The following is a 22,027-nucleotide window of genomic DNA, read 5'->3' on the forward strand; positions in this document are numbered from 1 at the left end:
AATGAGAGCAGCAACACGCCATGTAATTAAATAATGAGTTTGATTAACAGTAAGAATTGGCTTCTCATTAAGAGATTGGTTGGAGTTTGAAATCCCAGTTTAGCTGTATTTAATTAAACCCAATAGTGCATGATAAATACACACACAGGTGTCAATGGTAACAAGTTAAATGGAGAAATGCTGGTCTCTGTTGTGATTTGCATGTTATTACTAATTAGGAGCAATTAAAAGACCAAGAATACGGCTATTTAAGACTAAAATCAGCAATAAGGGTTCAAAATCTTAACGAGCGAGACCACTACAGTGAAGCAGAAGTGTTACTGGTTAAATCCGTATCAATAGACTCTGCTGGAACAGTTGGTGGTGATGGTGCGGAAGATGAAAACATCAGCTTACAATATCCAGTAGAATATCTACAGCTGTTAACAAGTTGGTGCAGGATTGTCAGCAGCAGCATGAACCCAAACCATCCATCCATCCATTTTCCAACCCACTGAATCCGAACACAGGGTCACGGGGGTCTGCCGGAGCCAATCCCAGCCAACACAGGGCACAAGGCAGGGAACCAATCCTGGGCAGGGTGCCAACCCACCGCAGCCCAAACCAAACACGAAGAATTATTCTTCAAAATGGTGATTACCACTAAGCACGACATCTCACAGAAACGATTTACGGTAGAAAAATTCCAGTTCATTTCCTCCGGGTGTTCCGGTTTCCTCCCACAGTCCATAGACATGCAGGTTAGGTGCATTGGCGATCCTAAATTGTCCCTACTGTGTGTGTGTGCCCTGCGGTGGGTTGGCACCCTACCCTGGATTTGTTCCTGCCTTGCGCCCTGTGCTGGCTGGGATTGGCTCCAGCAGACCCCCGTGACCCTGTGTTAGGATATAGCGGGTTGAATAATGGATGGATGAAATTCCAGTTCCTCTGCTCCAAGTTCAGTGTTGGAGACACGATGACACCAAAGAGCAGAGTGACGACGTTTCTTCATTTAAATCATCTGAACGACTGATTGTTCGATTGTGAAGCAAATTCAAGGAAACTGAGTTTGAAAAATCACTCCAATCCAATTATTGAAGATCTTGTCTGGGGGTCCCAAAAAATATGTCCTTGCCATTTTAGAAGATCTTTGTGGAATAAGCAACAATTGATCTCTTGTCACACATCTCAAAGCCATGCATGGACACAGGGGACAATGGCTTTTCATTTTGTCACATTTCAAGGTATAACGGCACTTTTTCAATGAGCTATAAGGTGAACACCACATTTGTCCACGTCTGAATTAAGGTATGGGCCGAGGGCCGAGTGTAAAGTGGCAGGGATGAAGATTAGCACCTCCAGATTTGAGGCCGTGGTCCTCAGTCGGATAGAAGGTGGAGTGTCCTCTCCGAGTGCGGAGGTGAGTAACTGCCTCAAGTGGAGGAGTTTAAGCACCTTGGGGTCTTGTTCATCAGTATGAGGGGAAAAGGGGATGGTGAGACCGACAGACAGATGGGGTGGCGAGTGCAGGTCCTCACAGGTGGCGCAGTGGTGCTGCTGCTGCATTTTGCAGTAAGGAGACTGTGGAAGATTGTGGGTTCGCTTCCCGGTTCCTCCCTGTGTGGACTGAGAAAAGCGCTATAGAAATGTAATGAATGAATTATTATGTGGTCACTACACCGATCTGAGCCGAGTCAGAAGGTGACACTCTCGATTTACCAGTCGATCTCCGTCACTACCCTCACCTGTGGCCATGAGCCGACAGAATGAGATCAGCAGGGTACAAGTGGCCGAAATGAGCTTTCTCCACAGGGTGGGTGGGCTCTCCATTAAAGATACGGTGAGAAGTCCCGATATCCAGGAGAGGCCACTGACCCTCCACAATTGAGGTGGACCTGGCATGTGATGCAGATGCCTCCTGGGGGGGTCCCTGTGGAGGTTTCACAGGCACAACCAGCTGGCAGGAAACCCCTGGGAAGACCCAGGATTAAATCTTCCAAACAGCATGGGAGTGCCATGGGGTCCCACAGTATGAGTTGACAAGTGTGGTTGGGGAAAGAGACGTGTTGCCCCCACGACCCAGCCTCGGATAAGCGGTGGATGAATGAATGAAGGTGTTGTACGTTAAGAAGAGCAGAAACCCCCTCGCTGCCCCCTGCTGGACACCATTGCCAACATCACCTCAGTCTGATGAGGTTCCTCTCGTCATAACACTTTTCTTCTTGTGTCTGAGCCCACTTGTGCCCACCAACACACCACTCCTTGAATCTCCATGTCTTTTAGTTGGACCACTTGACCGTTCGCAAGTTACAAGTTATTCTTTTTTTGTCTTTTGATGCAATCCACCAATTTTAGCCCTCACTACACAGTCTGCTCCTTCAGGTGGGCTGCAGTTCAATTCCACTTGCTTAGAGGGACACCTTTTTGGTTTTTCATTGTTAATTCCCAAAATATGTCTGTTTGTTGAAACTACTTTGTGTCTTTTTGTTTCCGAGGCTTAACTTCTTAAAGTAGCAAAGCTCCCGGGAATGTGTGCCCTGGAATGTGTGTTTATGTCAACATGGCCATCTGGTGGGCCAAATCCTGAAATCCCGCAGTAAAATAACACCTGAGCTGAAGAGGCCTGTCCGCGAGGAATGCTGCTGGCATCGGATTGCCTTACCTTAAATAAAATGGTACACATTTTTTCCTTTTTTATTTTTCCACGTCACTTGGCTCATATCTCTGACAGCTGGCGGACTGTGGAATGTGGCCTTTTCCCTGGCGTTGTTCTTGCCATTCTTATTGCTGACAGAATGGCATCCCAGTTGGATCAGGGTGCCCTGTGTTAGTTTAAGTTTTAATCTCCTTGACGTTAAACACGTAGGAAGTAAAAATGTGAGCTTTGAAAACACAAAGGGAAGTACGCCTTATGGGTGTCCCTTGTGTTATTGTGGGTGACCACAACGCCAGGCTTAGCGACTTCCACATTTCCCCTGACCTGCACATTAACAGTTTCCGCGTTGTGGACAGAGCTTATGAGGCTAAAGTCTTACTTGTCCTTGAATTTGACTGCAATCGTTTTTTTTGTCATGCACAATGAAGTTTCACACAAACAAATTCACTAAGCAAATCATGGAGGTCCAGTCAGACAGTCCCTTGTGCATCATTTTCACTATCCATGTCAACATCTGATGACCAACTTGCATCATCATCACTATCATGATGGTTCAGTTTTAGTTTGTTCTAAAACTGCTTTTACGGCTTCTCATTTCCCGTTGTGTGTTTAGTTGAAGGCTCTGCCCCAATCATGAAAATTGATGAGTTGCCATAAAGTGGCAGAACACATAGAAATATTCATAATTTTTTCATCATCTTATTCTTCCACTAGGTGGCGGTGGAATATGGTCATTATTGTTATTCCAATAGACGGATGATCAAAAACATTTGCACTAATGCATTTTATTACTACATGCATTACAAAATACTTTCCAACAGATGGTACAATGCAAATGTTAATGCTGAGGTCTACACTGATTGCTTAAATTTCAGCTCAACTCAGACGGGTAGCATAGCTATCCACCTTTATAAAAAGATAAGTGTCTGTGTGTCTGTCCAGTTGCTAGGTCTCTGTTATTCCAACAGGTGGTGCATCACAAATATTTGTCGGTCTGTCCGGTTTGCATTGAATTTGTCATTGCAATAGATGGTGCATCACAAACATTTCGTTGTAATACATTTACCTTAGAAAATACTTTCCAACAGATGGTGCAAAAAAAAACATTAACACTGAGGCGTACATTGATTGCTTAAATTTCAGCCCATTTTAAATGGGTAGCACAGCTATCCACCTTATTAAAAGGATAAATGTTTATTTGTCTGTCCAGTTGCTAAGTCTCTGTCAGTAGTAATGCATTTGCAAGAGAAAATACTTTCCAACAGGTGGTGCAAAGAAAACATTACCACTGAGGCTTACATTGATTGCTTAAATTTCAGCCCATTTTAAATGGGTAGCACAGCTATCCACCTTATTGAAAGGATAAATGTTTGTTTGTCTGTCCAGTTGCTAAGTCTCTGTTAGTAGTAATGCATTTACATTAGAAAATACTTTCCAACAGATGGTGCAAAGAAAACATTAACACAGAGGCCTACATTGATTGCTTAAATTTCGGCCCGTTTTAAATGGGTAGCACAGCTATCCACGTTATTAAAAGGATAAATGTTGTTTGTCTGTCCAGTTGCTAAGTCTCTGTCATTCCTACAGATGGTGCATCACAAACATTGGTCTGTCTGTCCAGTTTGTCATTGCAATAAATGGTGCATCACAAATATTTTGTAGTAATACATTTACATTACAACATATGTTCCAACAGATGGTGCAATGAAAACATTAACACTGACGTCCACATTGATTGCTTAAATTTTAGCCTGTTTATAGCACTACTATCCACCTTAATAAAAGGATACGTGTCTGTCTGTCCAGTTGCTAGGTCTTTGTCATTCCAACAGATGGTGCATCACAAACGGTTGTAGTAATAAATTGCATTTCTTTTATCATTCCAACAGATGGCATACTACAAACATTAATACTGCTTTTACAAATCCCATACTAATTGTCATATAACAGAGATATAAGCATTGCATTTTCCATTCCAACATATGGTGCCTGAAACATTTGCAGTAATGTATTTTATTACTAGAAATATTGTGATGTGCCAGCTGTTGAAATGACAAATACAGTCCATTTTAGTAAAATCTAAGTAGATTTCAGTGCTTCTTAGATGGGTAGCACTGCCATGATAATTAGTCTGTGTGTCCATCTAGTTACTATGTTTTTGTCATTCCAACAGATGGCACATCGCATACATTTGCAGTAAAACAATTCATTGAATTTATCATTCCAATAGGGGGTGCATCACAAACATTTGCAATAATGCATTTTATTACTGCATACATTACAAAATACACTCCAACAGATGGTGCAATGCAAACATTAATGCAGAGGTCTACATTGATTACTTAAATTTCATCCCAACTCAGAGAGGTAGTACAGCTATCCACCTTTATAAAAGGATATACAGTTTACAATACAATACAATTTATTTTTGTATAGCCCAAAATCACACAGGAAGTGCAGCAATGGGCTTTAACAAATCCTGCCTCTTGACAGCCCCCCAGCCTTGACTCTCTAAGAAGACAAAGAAAAACTCCCAAAAAACGCTTGTAGGGCAAAAATGGAAGAAACCTTGGGAAAGGCAGTTCAAAGAGAGAACCCTGTCTAGGTAGGTTGGACGTGCAGTGGGTGTCAAAAGAAGAAGGTCAATACAATACAATACACAGAATAGAAAAAATCCTCAATAAAAAATAAAAATTTTTTAGAAGTACAGAGCAGAATTTAACAGTAGATGATATCACATAATAAGATTTGGATAATTTTAGACTCCTGGAGACCTCATCCATCAAGCTGCCTCACCCATTTGGCCATTACATGGCTGAAACAGTGTTGGGCCAGCCAATCCGATGAAAGGACCCCTCTTTCTCACGATTCCTGCAATCCTCCATCAGGGATGACTTTAACTTAGGCAGGCAAAACAGCTTGGCAGGTGGGCCGTGGCACCAAGTGCCACATGTGAGTACTGAGAAGAGAAGCAGAAGAGGTGAGGGTGAGTAACAAATTATAACTATCATGTTACTTATGTTTTAGTGCTAATGGCTAACAACAGAGATACAGTCTGTACAGTTAATCAGCAGCTCTAGTCAGGGTGTGCTAAACTGAAGTGGTGAGTCTTTTAAAGCTGAGACCGAAGGTGCATCTCTTATAGTAGCAAGCAGACCACTCCACACTTTAGGGGCCATATAACTAAAAGCTCAACCTCCCACTGTTATTTTATTAATCCTTGGAACCATAAGCAGACCAGCATCTTGAGATCTTAATGTGCGCTCAGGTTTGTAAGTCATGATAAGTTCTGATAAGTAAGCCGGACCTCCGCCATTTAATGCTTTATATGTTAAAAGAAGGATTTTGAAATCTGCCGTAAACTTAACCGGGAGCCAGTGTAAGGATTTAAGAACTGGAGTTATGTGTTCGTATTTTCTTGTTCTTGTAATAATTCTTGCAGCTGCATTTTGGATTAACTGGAGGCTGTATAAAGAACAGTTTGAACATCCAGTGACACCGCATTGCAGTAGTCAATCCTACTAGAGATAAATGCACGAATTAATTTCTCAGAATTCTGTTTATTTTTAAGTTGGAAGAAGCATGTTTTGGACAACTTTGTAATGTGCGCTTTAAATGACATGCGAGAGTCAAAGACAACTCCTAGATTGCGGGCTGATTCAGTAACATTAATGGGGATTCCAACTGAGTTAAATGATGACAAAATATTGTTGTGATCAGCGTCATTCCCTCCAACAATTAACATCTCTGTTTTATCTGTGTTTAAAGTCAAGTAGTTCTCATCCATCCACTCCTTTAATTCACTAACACAACTAATTAAAGACAACATCGGAGAAACTTCATCTGATTTAAATGAAAGGTATAACTGGGTGTCATCTGCATACGAGTGAAAATTAACATGATGTTTCCTAATGAGAGATCCCAGTGGAAGCTTGTAAAGTGAAAATAGTAAAGGTCCCAGTACTCAGCCCTGCGGGGCACCATATTGAACTTCTGTGTATAATGATGGAGTACTGTCAGCACATTTCTGTACATATTGTAATCGATTTGATAAATAAGAACTAAACCAAGCGAGCAGGGTGCCTGTAAGCCCAACATCATTTTCTAGCCTGTGTAGTAAAATAGAATGGTCGATGGTGTCAAATGCTGTGCTTAAGTCCAACAACATAATTACAGTGGAGTTTCCTTCATCAGAGGATATCAGAATGTCATTTATAACCCGTGTTAGTGCCGTTTCTGTACTATGACCAGTGCGAAAACCAGACTGGAATTTCTCAAATAAATTGTAATGCGTAAGGTGTGACTGAAGCTGACTGGCGACTACTTTTTCTAGTATTTTAGAGAGAAACGGTAGATTTGAAATAGGCCTATAATTATTTAGTATATGTGGGTCAAGGTCTGACTTTTTAAGTAATGGTTTAATGACTGACACTTTTAGTGTATCAGGTACTGTGCCATGCAATAATGAACTACTGATAATGTTTAGGATAGGCGCTGCAAGAACATCCATTGCACTTTTTACTAGTTTTGTTGGCACTGGATCTAGGGGACAAGTAGTGGGCTTCATTTTAGAAATTAAAGTTAAGACTTCCTGCTCAGTTACAGGATTAAAATTACTAAAGTGCTGAGTGCAATGTGAGACAGGGTCTGCTAAGCTAGTAAGTGGTTTGTACTGTGATGCAGAGATCTGGGATCTTATATTTTTAATTTTCTCATTGAAGAAGTTCATAAAGTCTGTACTGCTAATATCTGTTGGTATTTTGCACTGTTGATCTGAATTTCCATTTGTTAATTTAGCCACTGTTCTAAACAGTACCCGAGGAATTTTATTATTGTTATCTATTAATGTACAGTAGAATAGTATTCTGAGCGAGCTTTAAAAAGGGCTTTTTTATATTTATTAACACTCTGTCCATGCAATTTGAAAGACACGTAGCTTTGGAGCAACCGGAGGAAACCCATGCAGACACGGGGAGAACATGCAAACTCCACACAAGGAGGACCGGGGAACCGAACTCATGTCTCCTAACTGCGAGGCAGCAGCGCTACCACTGCGCCACTGTGCCGCACCCCCCGATCTTAATGACACAATGAATTTTAAATGTCTCACATACCGTCTTCTGTGCCGTCTTTTTTTTTCTAGGGCCTCCTCCAATACTGACAGCAGTGGCAAACAGCAATAGATCGCCACACTGCACACACTAAATGTATGATATTCTGCACATTTAGAATCCTTAGATTTATACCTGATATCACTTTCTTGATGAAATGCATTGAAGTATGTATGTTACATTTTACAGATAAATCGGTAATTTCGTTTAAATAATTAATACTGTTAATAATTACACACATGGGGGTGACACGGTGGCAGGAGCGTTAGCGCTGCTGTCTTGCAGGAAGTCACGTCACTGGTATTGTCTGCCTGGAGTTTACATGTTTTCCTGCTGGGTTTCCACACTGTGCTCCAGTTTCCTTCCAAAAATATGCAGATGTGGTGACAATAAAATGACGCCAGTGTGTGTGTGTGTGTGTGTGCTTGTATTCACCTTGCGATGAGCTGATGCCTCGTCCAGAGATTGTTTCAGCCTCGTGCTCAATGTTTGCTGAAATGGACAAATCCCTGGACTGGTGGATTTAATCATTAAACATCCTTTTCAGAGATATTGCGGTAAGGTGTCATCGGAGTTTAATGGGTGTTCCAGGCAATTCACAACACAGTGAAGCCAAACCTGTTCTCACTGTGATAATATCTCGTGCTGCCACCTGGTGGATTCCTCCTGATTTACGTAAAGTACGCGCGCAAGTATAAACAGTACAATGCTTGCGTAGTAGGAGCGTCCACTGGAGCATGTGTCGCGCCAAGTGAAGTATAAATCCGGCCTTATTGATGCCTCTGCATAGAAGAACAGCAGCAACAAGCACCTGTTGGGCTCACATACGCCCCCTTCAGGGCGCCACGGTACTGTCTGCCTCACCTTGTGCCTTTTCACTGCGGTTTTATGTCCGATCAGCAAAACTAAATATGTCACACGCATTCATTAAAGATATTAGCCAGACTTTGGAATGTCAGGGTGTATATCAAGCTGACAGAGATGGGAGTAGATTCATACCTATTGGCATGGATCGTGGACTATCTTAAAGACAGACCTCAGTATGTGCGTCTTGGGAACTGCAGGTCTGACATTGTGGTCAGCAACACAGGAGCGCCACAGGGGACTGTACTTTCTCCGGTCCTGTTCAGCCTATATACATCGGACTTCCAGTAAAACTCGGAGTCCTGCCACGTGCAAAAGTTCGCTGATGACACTGCTATGGTGGGCTGCATCAGGAGTGGGCAGGAGGAGAAGTATAGAAACCTAATCAATGACTTTGTTAAATGGTGCGACTCAAACCACCTACACCTGAACACAAGCAAAACCAAAGAGCTGGTGGTGGATTTTAGGAGGCCTAGACCCCTCATAGACCCCGTGATCATCAGAGGTGACTGTGTGCAGAGGGTGCAGACCTATAAATATCTGGGAGTGCAGCTGGATGATAAACTGGACTGGACTGCCAATACTGATGTTCTGTGCAAGAGAGGACAGAGCCGACTATACTTCATTAGAAGGCCGGTGTCCTTCAACATCTGCAGTAAGATGCTACAGATGTTCTACCAGACAGTTGTGGCGAGTGCCCTCTTCTACACAGTGGTGTACTGGGGAGGCAGCATTAAGAGGAAAGACGCCTCACGTCTGGACAAACTGGTGAGGAAGGCAAGCTCTATTGTTGGCATGGAGCTGGACAGTTTAAAATCTGTGGCAGAGCGAAGGGCGCTCAGCAGACTCCTATCAATTATGGAGAATCCACTGCATCCACTAAATAGGATCATCTCCAGACAGAAGAGCAGCTTCAGCGACAGACTGCTGTCACCGTCCTGCTCCACTGACAGATTGAGGAGATCGTTCCTCCATCACACTATGCAACTCTTTAATTCCATCCGGGGGGATAAACGTTAACATTTAACATTATACAAAGTTATTGTCTGCTTATCACCTGCATTATTATCATTCCTTAATTTAATATTATTTATTGTATCAGTATGCTACTGCTGAAGAATGTGAATTTCCCTATGGGATTAATAAAGTATCTATCTATCTATCTATCTATCTATCTATCTATCTATCTATCTATCTATCTATCTATCTATCTATCTATCTATCTATCTATCTATCTATCTATCTATCTATCTATCTATCTATCTATCTATCTATCTATCTATCTATCTATCTATCTATCTATTAAACGTGTCCGCAAACATGATATTGGCAACATACAGAGAGAGACAACAACAGGCACGTGACGATCACAGGCATCAACCCTGCAGTGTGTGAGGAGAGCGCAGTCCGAGGGGAGGTGAGACTCGTCGCTGCCGCACCTCACGTTTCTCCCCTGTATTTGAACAGGAAATGCGCCAATTCAGTGATTTTGACTATTAAAATGATCAAATGTTATTGGAATCATACAGTAAACAGATTTACAGCACAGACCAGTGGACACATTTATGTTAGCATTATTAGTTTTTTTTACTTTTCAGAGTAACCGCATGCCCCCTGCATGGCACCATAATGCAGCGTTTCTCAACCTTTAAGTATTTGCGCCCCAAGTTTTCATAAGTTTTAATTGTGCCCCCCTAATGTATTTTTTGAAACCCTAATAAAATTTATTCCTATATTTTTTGCTGCCGATACCCCACTACAAATTTTAAATTTCCCTACAAATAGCGAAATTATGCCACATATGTTACCCTAGGGGGGGCGCGCCCCACAGTTTGAGAACCGCTGCCATAATGGAAGGACTGGGGGAGAACAACAACAACATTTATTTCTATAGCACATCCATCCATCCATTTTCCAACCCGCTGAATCCGAACACAGGGTCACGGGGGTCTGCTGGAGCCAATCCCAGCCAACACAGGGCACAAGGCAGGGAACCAATCCTGGGCAGGGTGCCAACCCACCGCAGGACACACACAAACACACCCACACACCAAGCACACACTAGGGCCAATTTAGAATCGCCAATCCACCTAACCTGCATGTCTTTGGACTGTGGGAGGAAACCCACGCAGACATGGGGAGAACATGCAAACTCCACGCAGGGAGGACCCGGGAAGCGAACCCAGGTCCCCAGATCTCCCAACTGCGAGGCAGCAGCGCTACCACTGCGCCACCGTGCCGCCCCTCTATAGCACATTTTCATACAAAAAGTAGCTCAAAGTGCTTTACATAATGAAGAAAAGAAAAATAAAATTAAAATAAGACAACATTAGTTAACATAAAAAAAGAGGAAGGTCCGATGGCCAGGGGGGACAGAAAAAACAAAAAAAAAACTCCAGACGGCTGGAGAAAAAAATAAAATCTGCAGGGGTTCCAGGCCACGAGACCACCCAGTCCCCATATACAGGGCACTACCTCCCCTGGAGCGCTAGATGGCAGCCCCCCTGGGCACCCTTTACCACAGGACACAGGAAATTGGAGTTCTGTAACTCAGCCCTGTTGGGTGTCATGGGGGCCACCAGAGGAAGTTGCAGAGTCTTCACCATACCTGGGAGCGTTTCCAGACCTCGCTAACAGTGCAGCATAAAAGGAATCACCTGCCTTCATTCGGGGAGCCAGAGTCGAGAGGCGGAGGACACAGCTTGCTGGAGAAGGAGTTGAGGTGGAAGAAGAGACAAAGAGAGAGAAAAGACAAAGGGAAGAAAAGAATTGTATTTTATTGTGCCTTGTGTGTACTGTGTTTGGTGCTGGTGGGAAACGTGGGAAATGTTTCCCATGTAAATTAAAGCCTGTGTTGTGATGGGACTTGTGCCTGTGTCTGTTGTGTTGGGTGTTTGGGGAGCTGGAGCGCCCCCTGGTAGCCATGGGTGGCAATGATAGATTGGCCACCTAGATCTGTGAAGACGATTACTTGTGTTCTCTCCTGTGTATTGTATTGTATTGACCCCCTTTTTTTTTTTGACACCCACTGCATGCCCAACTTACCTAGAAAGGGGTCTCCTTCTGAACTGCCGTTCCAAGGTTTCTTCAATTTTTTCCTTACAAGGGTTTTTTTATTGGGAGTTTCTCTTTGTCTTCTTAGAGAGTCAAGGCTGGGGGGCTGTCAAGAGGCAGGGCCTGTTAAAGCCCACTGCGGCACTCCTCGTGTGATTTTTGGGCTGCTGCTGTTCTTATAGTGAGACTCTGCCTGGCTTCTAATTGCTTCCTGGGTATACTGTGATGGCACCACAAGTACTCCTGGGTCTAATATAAAAGAAAGTAATCCACCTTACACAGGTGAGTCGGGTGTGAAGAAAGAACGACGCTCTGCTGGAAGACGTGGCGGTAGTGAAAAGAAAGGAAAGAAAGGAAAGAGTTGTGTTGTGCTCTGCTGTATTTGGAAGATAAACAAGCCCGTAAAACGGCTCTCTAGGAAATAGAAAAGCACTTGATGGATAAGAACTGGGACGCTGCGGATGTACTTGTGTCGATGGGGTTGAGGCTCAGTGGTGGCCCCTGCAGGCCACAAAAGTCCACTGCAGAATGTGACAACACAAACGAATCTCCGGTGTCACACACGTGCGATTGGGAGACAACTGAAGGGCCTCAATGATAGCAGACCAGGGGCTGGCGGGGTGCGCTGACCATCTCTCTCAATCTCTTGCAGACCATCCATGGGAAATCCCACAGGGTTCAGGCACCACCGATAATATCACTTCCGGCTCTGGTGTCACTGATGATGTCACTCACCCCCCACCATGACAACACCACGTCCGGTTCCAGGCCAGATTATGTCACTTCCAGTCCCCAAAGACGTCACTTCCAGGTTCGGCACCACAGGTGACGTCACTTCCCGCCCCCCGACAACATCACATCTGCTTTCTGGCACTCAAAGACGATACTTCCGGGTGTGGCACCACTGATGATGCCACTTCCAACCCCGAGAACATCACTTCTGCTTTCCAGCCCCGATGATGTCACATCCGGTCCCCGGAGACGTCACTTCTGGGTCCGGCACCATGGATGATGTCACTTCCGGCCCCCAACAGCATCACTTCCTCTTCCGGCTCTGATGATGTCAACCACCCACCCCAAACCGAGAACATCACTTCCGCTTCCAGCCCTGATGATGTCACTTCCAACCCCCGAGAACATCACTTCCTCTTCTGGCTCCAATGACGTCAAACTCCCCAAAAATGAGAACATCACTTCAGGTTCCAGCCGTGATGACGTCACTTCCTCCACTGGTCTTTAAAGCTGCCATCTTGCCTCCATACCATCAGTTCTGTTTTGGACTCGTATCTGTGAACATCTCTGTTCAAATCTAACCAATTTTTCAGCCAAGGAACAATCATACAGGTGGCTGTCCCAAACCTTTCTGATGACTTTGTGTCGTTGTTGTGACAGCGGTAATGAAGCCTGTCATGAGGCATAAGGAAAAATATTCTTGGTAACTGCCTGCCTGTTCTACTAGGACACCCTGTTTACATTTAAAGTGGAAAATGAGCTTATACAGTGGGTATAGAAAAGAATCCCCCCCTTCGAAATATTCCCCATTTTTTTTTGCTTTACAGCCTTATTATTAAATGAAAACACACGCAAAAAATATGTCTTCCCAGCTTTACTTACTCAATGCAACCTAAAACATCCAAGTGAAAGATATCACAGCTACAGCTCAGAAATGTTATAAAAAATGAAAACAAGACCTACTGAGATTAATAAAGGATCAGCCCCCCCACCCAAAGACGTTTTGTTGACCCACCTTTTGCTTTAATGACAGCCTTGAGTCTACTTCTCTACTTCTCTACCAGCTTTGCACATAATACAATACAATGCAATTTATTTCTGTAGAGCCCAAAATCACACAAGAAGTGCCACAGTGGGCTCTGCCTCTTGACAGCCCCCCAGCCTCGACTCTCTAAGAAGACAAGGAAAAAACAAGCAAGATTTAGTAATATTTGCCCCCCCCCCCCACACACACACACTCTGTTCAAATTTGATGGTGAGCGTTGGTGGTCTGCTATCTTCAGATCTTTCCACAGATTTTCACTGTGATTTAGGTCTGAGCTCTGACTGGCCACACCAGGACATTCACTTTTTTCTCCTTCAGCCACTGGGTGGTCAATTTTGCTGTGTGCTTCGGGTCGTTGTCGTGTTGAAAGGTGAACATTCCACCCATCTTCAGTTTTCTGGCAGAGGGTAGCAGGTTTTCCTCAAGAATTTGACTGTATTTTGCCCCATCCATTTTTCCTTGTACCCTAATGAGAGCCCCAGAACCCCCACAACAGGACGCTGCCACCTCCATGCTTTACTGTAGGTATGGTGTGTCGTGGATGGTGAGCTGCACTGGTGTACTGTTTGGTATTGAGGACAAATAGTTTGATTTTGCTCTCATCTGACCATAAGACCTTTTTCCACTTGGCATCAGAATCTTCAAGGTACATTCTGGCAAAGTGCAGACGAGCCTTAATGTGGCCTTTCTCGAGAAGTGCGACCCTCCAGAACAAGCCACAATTGTGGAGCACTTGAGAAATTGTTGTCACATGCACACAATGACCACTCTTTGCCATCAAATCCTGTAACTCCTTCAAAGTGGCCTTTGGCCTCTTGGTAGCCTCTCTTACCAGTTTCTTCCTTGCTCTGCTATCCAGTTTGGAGGGTCCTAGTAGTACCAAACACTTCTTTATGATGGACTTTACTGGGCTCCTTGGGATTGATAAAGCCTTTGAGATGCTTTTATCTCCATCTCCTGCCTTATGTCTGTCCACAGCTCTATCCTGGAGATCTTCTGAAAGTGGCCTTGCCACCCATAGTCAGTTGTGTGCTGTCAGTGGCACTATCAAACAAGGGAATGAATGCTCCAGGAACAGCTTCACTAATCCCACTCATTACAATTGATCACCGGTGGAAGGAAGCCAGTAACCACAATGGAAATAGTGGGCACTTACACCTGAGTGAGTTTACGAGGGGGGCTGATCCTTTATTCATCTCAGGATTTCTTGTTTTTGACTTTTTATAATTCTTCTGAACTGTAGCTGTGATATCTTTCACTTGGATGTTAGAGATTGCATTGAGTAAGTAAGATGCTGCAGATGTTCTATCAGACAGTTGTGGTGAGCGCCCTCTTCTATGCGGTGGTGTGCTGGGGAGGCAGCATTAAGAGGAAAGACGCCTAATGCCTGGACAAACTGGTGAGGAAGGCAAGCTCTATGGTTGGCATGGAGCTGGACAGTTTAACATCTGTGGCAGAGCGAAGGGCGCTCAGCAAGCTCCTATCAATTATGGAGAATCCACTGCATCCACTTAATAGTATCATCTCCAGACAGAAGAGCAGCTTCAGCGACAGACTGCTGTCAATGTCCTGCTCCACTGACAGATTGAGGAGATCGTTCCTCCCCCAAACTATGCGACTCTTTAATTCCACCCGGGGGAGTAAACATTAACATTTAACATCATACATAGTTATTGTCTGTTTTTCACCTGCATTATTATCATTCTTTAATTTAATATTATTTATTGTATCAGTATGCTGCTGCTGGAGAATGTGAATTTCCCATTGGGATCTATCTATCTATCTAATCTATCTATCTATCTATCTATCTATCTATCTATCTATCTATCTATCTATCTATCTATCTATCTATCTATCTATCTATCTATCTATCTATCTATCTATCTATCTATCTATCTATCTATCTATCTAAAGCTGGGAAGACATATTTTTTATGTGTGTTTTCATTTAAGGCTGTAACGCAAAAAAAATGGGAATATTTCGAAGGGGTGGCACGGTGGGTAGTGCTGCTGCCTCGCAGTTGGGAGACCTGGGGACCTGGGGACCTGGGTTCGCTTCCCGGGTCCTCCCTGTGTGGAGTTTGCATCCTCCAGTGAAGGATCTGGACTGGTAACTCGACAGGTTGCCGGTTCAAATCCTGGCAGTGACTTCGTTAGCCCTTACCCTGCAATTGCTCCAGGGGCAATGTGAAGATATGACCCTAAAAGTCTCTGGAGAGCAAGTTGAGGTATGTGAAGAAATAGACAAATTTATAATACAGGAAGTTGCGTATGGTGATTAAAGGATTAAAAATTACACACAAAAAAAAAATTGAAGGCAAAGATGGCTGACATGGGCGGCACAGTGGCGCAGTGGTAGCACTGCAGCCTTGCAGTAAGGAGACCTGGGGTTCGCTTCCCGGGTCCTCCCTGTGTGGAGTTTGCATGTTCTCCCCGTGTCTGCGTGGGTTTCCTCCCACAGTCCAAAGACATGCAGGTTAGGTGGATTGGCGATTCTAAATTGGCCCGTGGGTGTGTGCTTGGTGTGTGGATGTGTTTGTGTGTGTCCTGCAGTGGGTTGGCACCCTGCCCGGGATTGTTTCTTGCCTTGTGCCCTGTGTTGGCTGGGATTGGCTCCAGCAGACCCCCGTGATTCAGCGGGTTGGAAAATGGATGGATGGATGGATGGATATTTCGAAGGGGGGGATTCTTTTCTATGCCCACTGTATGTAACATTTAGCTTTATATTTTGTTTTTTGATAGCAATTTACATATAAGAAGTCTTATTTCTTTGCACCAGGTCTTGGCTCTTAATGATGAGCTACTTTGGGCCTTCACAATAAACTTAATAACAGAGGTGTGTTTCTGGGCCATACCATTTATCTGCATGCTGATTGGTGTGTTTGAAATGATTGATACTCATTATATGTAAATGAAGTTGTCATCATATGGTATGACTCTCGGTCCTCAAAGGCCACCTGAGTTTTCCTTTTCGTCTTCCATCATAAGGCCCACTTGCAGTGTTGTCTCTGAAGTGGAGGCTCATGGGTAATCAACACGACGAGATTAAAGGACGGCTATGGGTGTTCATATTTATCTGATCTGTGGGTACCAAATGCCTGAAATAATTAAAGATTACCTTTGTGCTCTTTCCTTGCGTGGGCATTCGGTTTTGACCCTCTTTTTTTTTTTTATTGAATTTCTCCTTTTTCAGATACGGCGATTTTCTATTTGCTTGATTGCTGCATATTTTTATATTTTTTTTGCTTTATTTTACTAATTTTGGATGATGACTCTTTCCACAATAAACATCTATGACTTTGGTTTCTAAGTATGAGGGACGTTCAAAAAGTTTCCGCACTTTTTTTTTAACACTATTTATTAAGAATATCAAAAACAAATGACATCACTTGTCTTCGTGGTCACCTTCCTTCGCAATGCAATTTTCCCAGAGCGTCGTACCAACGTTTTAATGCCGCAACGACTTCTCCTCCCGCCCGCCTTCACCGTTTCCAACAAAAATACCAAACTGCGGAAACTTTTTGAACGTCCCTCATACTTTGTGCTTAATGTGTGTTTTGGGGCATCTTGAACGCCATCCAGCTGTGCACTGACAGGTGCCAGTGTGCCATGACGCAAACCCAAATTTGGCTTCAGTTAGTTAATGGAAGAATGAAGCAGAAAGACAAATTACAAGCAAAACTTTTTGGACTTTTGGGGGGGGAAAGCAAATCGGAAACTTCCCTCGGATGTTCATCTGAGCAAAGACACAAAGAGAAAGGACCCAAATTACTTTGAGCTGAGAAGCCGATGGGCATGGCCTGCTGTTCATTTGTGACACCAAGTTGGCAGAGGCTCTGTGGTATCCTTTTTTCATCTTCATTATGTTGGGTGGGCGTGCAGGTTAAGTAGCTTGGCTTTGCTCAGCTGGGTGGTTTGTGCCCACCACTCCACCCAGATGGAGGCTGGCACTTGCAACTTTTGATCCAAAGGACGAGACTGGAAGCTTGTGTGTGCCAGGATGGGCATACAATTGCATTAATGGAAGATGACAGCCTGTGCCATACAAATAAAAACCAACAGAGACCAGTGAATGGACGCACACTCTAGGAACTAAAAGTGCTGACCAGGTAAAGTTTTATTTTTTTAATCAACAGAATACCCCTGCCCCAGAAAAAAATAATAATAATACTAATAATAATATTGAATCAAAAGTAATTAAATAATCCAAAATAAGAAAAAAAAAAAAGAAAAGGGAACCAAATAAATCTTGGAATAACCTAGTGCAAAAAAATCCCAAACAGTAAATCCCAGTGTATAAAATGGTGTGGGAAAACTAGAAAACTGGCTTCTAAGGAAAACCTCAAGTTAATAAAAGGCTGTGGCGTTTCGCTCCTTGTCCTTCTCCTTTGCGTGTGTCGGTGTACATACGTGTGTGCGTGTGTCCCTCCTGTTGTCGATTTCGGCCCACCCTTCCCGTTTTCTTGCCGATGGGATCCATGGTCTTGGCTGTGCTGGTAGCAGTGGCCGTCGGCCGGGCTCCGTCACTCTTCATTGGTCGGGTGGTCTTCCAGAGTCGAGAGCCCCCCCAAACTGAGCCCCGTGGAGTTCTGTGCTGCCGTCACCGTGACGACCGTATGTAAGAGAATTAGGACTAAGATGCACAGTTTAAGCCTGCTGTTGCACAGTCTGGATGCTGCAGAGGTTGCAAGCGATGTCCTATGATGGTACAAGACGGAATCGGTTGCTTTTATAGTCCCTTTGGATTGGTGATCTGCTATAAAGTCCCATCTGACATCACAGCACTCTGGTTCTGCATTGGTCGGAGTGTTCTCCAAGAGCCCTGAAAGATAAGGAGACAGCGTTATCACTCGGTTTGGGAGAAACATGACATGCGTGAAGGGGCCTGCGTAGGCCCATGCCCACCCATTTATTTATTTATTTTTTTTTACAATTGACAGTTAGCCTACGCTGCATCCATACATTTTAATACACACCTGCCTTAATTCAAATATCAATGCAACTTAATAAATACGTTTAAATATGATGTGATGTTACAAAAATGTGTAATAAACAAAAAGATGACAACTGTCTCTTGGATGAAATAAATAGAAAAATGTGAAATGCTCCGTCTGTACAAAATTCCCTGCTTTATGCTTAACCTGGGAAAGAATCGCACCACAAGACTATTGCGCATGCATGGCGTTTTGTTCTTGAATTGTTCTTTATTTTATTTCGCCTTATACAATTTCTTGTATAGGGTGGTCCAGATCTAATTATGCAATTTCATTATGCTATAACTTATTAAGTTTATTACATAGAGAATTCACAGCACATAGAGATTTCACTTAAAATTATTTTTGTTGCAGATAGATGGCAGCACCTGCCCTGCATTCCAAAATGGCGGGGAGACAGTTGTCAGTCGAACAGTTGTCAGCAAATGTACAGCATCCCTGGAGCAATTACAGGTTAAGGGTCTTGAGCAAGGGCCCAGCAGAGTAGGATCTCTTTTGGCAGTGACGGGGATTCGAACCGGTAACCCTCTGGATACCAGCCCAGATCCTTAGCCTCAGTAACACGCTCCCCGACTCTGCCTGCTTGTTTACGTTTTTTCAAGTTTGTTGCTACCTTTTAAAATTGTGTGTTGTGCGTTATTGACAAAGTAAGTTGCTTAATATTTTAGCTAATATTGCAACTTATATTAATGTTCAGTGCAAATACAGTCGACCCTTGATATATGACCGGCCTGACATGCGAACAACTTGCTTTACGACCAAAATTTTTGTTTTGAATTACGACCAACGTCTTGCGTTACGACCCGAATGCGGTCACGTGTATCTGCTTGTGCGATTGTAAACAAACAGCCGAGAGCATTTGTAAGCGTCAGTCGGAGCCCAGATACATGAGTTTGTGGACGTAATTTCGGTCAGTGCAGTGATTTATATAATTTTTTTTGATAATTGCTAAGGAAGGAAGAGAAGGTAACGAAGGTAAAGAAAGTGATCACAATCGAAATGAAGAAGGAAATTATGCGGAAATATGAGAGTGGTGTTCGTGTGACCGATCTCGCTAATATGTACAGCATGTCGAAATCCACCATCTCGACAACTTTACAAAGAAAAGATTTCTATAAGGAGGCTCCTTCCAAACAATAACCACCTTCCATTTCATTCTCCTCCTCCTTCCTTCCTGCAAGCCAAAGATGTCAACTTAAATGGTGAGTACAGTATGAAATTGTTGTTTCTGGTAGGCTAGGCACTTTTTATAACTGTTTGGTTAGTACATTAGAAAAATTATTGGTGTTTTTGTAAATTATGCACATTATACAACCCTTTTTTATAATGAAAAGGTTAAGTAAGTGTTGCTGTGGGAGGTTCGGAAACTCATTATGGTTATTTCCATTATTTCTTATGGGAAAAATAGTCTTGAGTTACAACCAGCCCTCGCGAACGAATTGAGTTCGTAAGTCAAGAGTCCACTGTATACAAATGCGCTATTATGGCTATGTTTGCTGTTTACGAATGAACATATTGTTAAATTTGAGATGCGCTGTACTCAACACAGACAAGATGAAGGAGATGATAGTGGACATAAGGATGGAGAGGAGACCTCACCGGCCACTGTTCATCCGAGGGCTTGAAGTGGAGAGGGTGAGCAGCATTAAATACCTGGGTGTCTACATCAGTGAGGACCTCACTTGGACACTTAACACCACACAGCTGGTCAAGAGGGCTCAACAGCAGCTGTACTTTCTGAGGAGGCTGAGGAAGTCTGGGATGTCGAGTAAGATCCTCGGCAACTTTTACAGCTGCATTGTTGAGAGCATCTTGACCAGCTGCATCACCGTGTAGTACGGCAACACTACTGCTATGGACTGCAAACGCCTGCGGAGAGTGGTGAAGACTGCTGAGAAGATCACCAGGACCACACTGCCCTCTCTGCAGAGCATCTACAACTGCAGAGTCTGCAAGAAAACTGCCTTGTCTCACCACCAACACAAACTGTTCACACTTCTACCCTCAGGCAGAGGGTATAGAGTATGAAATGTAGGACTTCCAGGCTAAAGAACTCTTTCTTCCCCAAGGCCATTAGACTCCTAAATAACTGACTGGAGTTTATAACCGTGGGCCACCTCATTCTATCGACCTCACACAACTGTATTGGACTTGTCCATCACACACCTACCTGCACATTACACTTTATACTTCTATTCTGTTTTTATACTTTATGATGCCTCTGTTACTTATTATCTATCTGCTACTTATTATTTATGTTTATCTTTATACGTTGGTTTTGTCATTTGGTGTGGACAGCAAAGAAAGAATTTCATTATACAGGGAAACGTGTTTACTTGCTGCGCACATGGCAGTATTAAACGTAAAGCTTGTTTTTTTGTAAACGAACGCTGTCTTGGGCATTACGCTTTACCTTTATTCTGGGTAATAGTGCCACCTACTGGTTTGATTACACAATACATAAAGTTGAGGAACTGATAGTTTAACATTGTTCTTCCTGAAAACAGACGACTCCACTTAAGTGCACGTTGGTTGAGCGCACGCTCTGCGTAGCTGCACATGACTTGCTCAATCCCTATTTGTACGAAGTCAAGTAAACGGGCAATAACTTCAGATAAACGCACAATCCACTTAAGCGCACGTACATTCAGTTACACCAGGGGAGGTAAACAGTAACATTATACAAGGTTATTGACTGTAATACCTGCCTCTCACTCTCCACCTTGCACATTGGCGATTCTAAATTGTCCCTAGTGTGTGCTTGGTGTGTGTGCCCTGCGGTGGGCTGGCGCCCTGCCCGGAGTTTGTTTCCTGGCTTGTGCCCTGTGTTGTCTGGGATTGGCTCCAGCAGACCTCCGTGACCCTGTGTTAGGATGTAGTGGGTTGGATGATGACTGACTGACTGACTGACTGGCTCTTCACTGAGTGTAGATTCAAAGAGCTGCAGCAGGTGTATGGATAAAACACAAATGACACGTTTGAAAAACTTCTTACTTCACTAAATGAAAACTAAACCCAAAAATGTCTTTTATATGTTACTTACCCCATGGGCTTTGTAGTAATAACCAAGAAAAATGATTAATCTCTTGTTTTTAGGAACAACAAAGATTAAAAAAGTAAGTTTATCATATAATACAAGCCAATGGTGACCAATGCTATCCAACGGAAAACAAGGTGAGGAACATTCATGGAAAAAAGAAAAAAAAATGTGTTGTTATTTGTGTCATGTAATCCACATTTCAGTTATCTGGTAGTGTGCTCACAATATGCAAGGAACATGCATTGTTTCTGGTAACTGTTAAATGAGTAGCAGCACTTCTTCAAATGGACTACAGTTCACAGCAGTACCGGAAGTTCGATAGCATTGGTCAACTATGGTTGCTGCTGTGGAGGTTGCAGGGAGAAATAAGACATGGCACAGAGTTTAAAAGGGAGTCGTAAGAAGCTGCAGGGATTGCGACTGTCCGTCCTTTTACTTTCTTGTGTATGAAGTGTAGAGAAAATATTGCTATCGTCCAAAGATTTGATGTTGACATTTTGATGAATCTCGACGTTTTAGACCTCCCTGACTTTCTCATATACGAAGTATAGGG

At 43.3% G+C, this 22,027-nt stretch overlaps 1 protein-coding gene across 1 annotated transcript in view; it reads right to left on the minus strand.

Moving 5' to 3' along the window:
• Positions 1-17,678: 17,678 nt before the first annotated feature.
• LOC114649854 (NALCN channel auxiliary factor 1) overlaps positions 17,679-22,027 on the minus strand; it is a 662,864-nt gene continuing 658,515 nt past the window's right edge. The window contains exon 3 of the mRNA XM_028799214.2: positions 17,679-18,262. Within this exon, the coding sequence (XP_028655047.1) occupies positions 17,964-18,262 (299 nt within the window). The 3' untranslated portion in view covers positions 17,679-17,963. The remainder of the gene's footprint in view (positions 18,263-22,027) is intronic.

The sequence above is a fragment of the Erpetoichthys calabaricus genome, chromosome 4 (assembly GCF_900747795.2).
Source record: "Erpetoichthys calabaricus chromosome 4, fErpCal1.3, whole genome shotgun sequence".
NCBI lineage: Eukaryota > Metazoa > Chordata > Cladistia > Polypteriformes > Polypteridae > Erpetoichthys > Erpetoichthys calabaricus.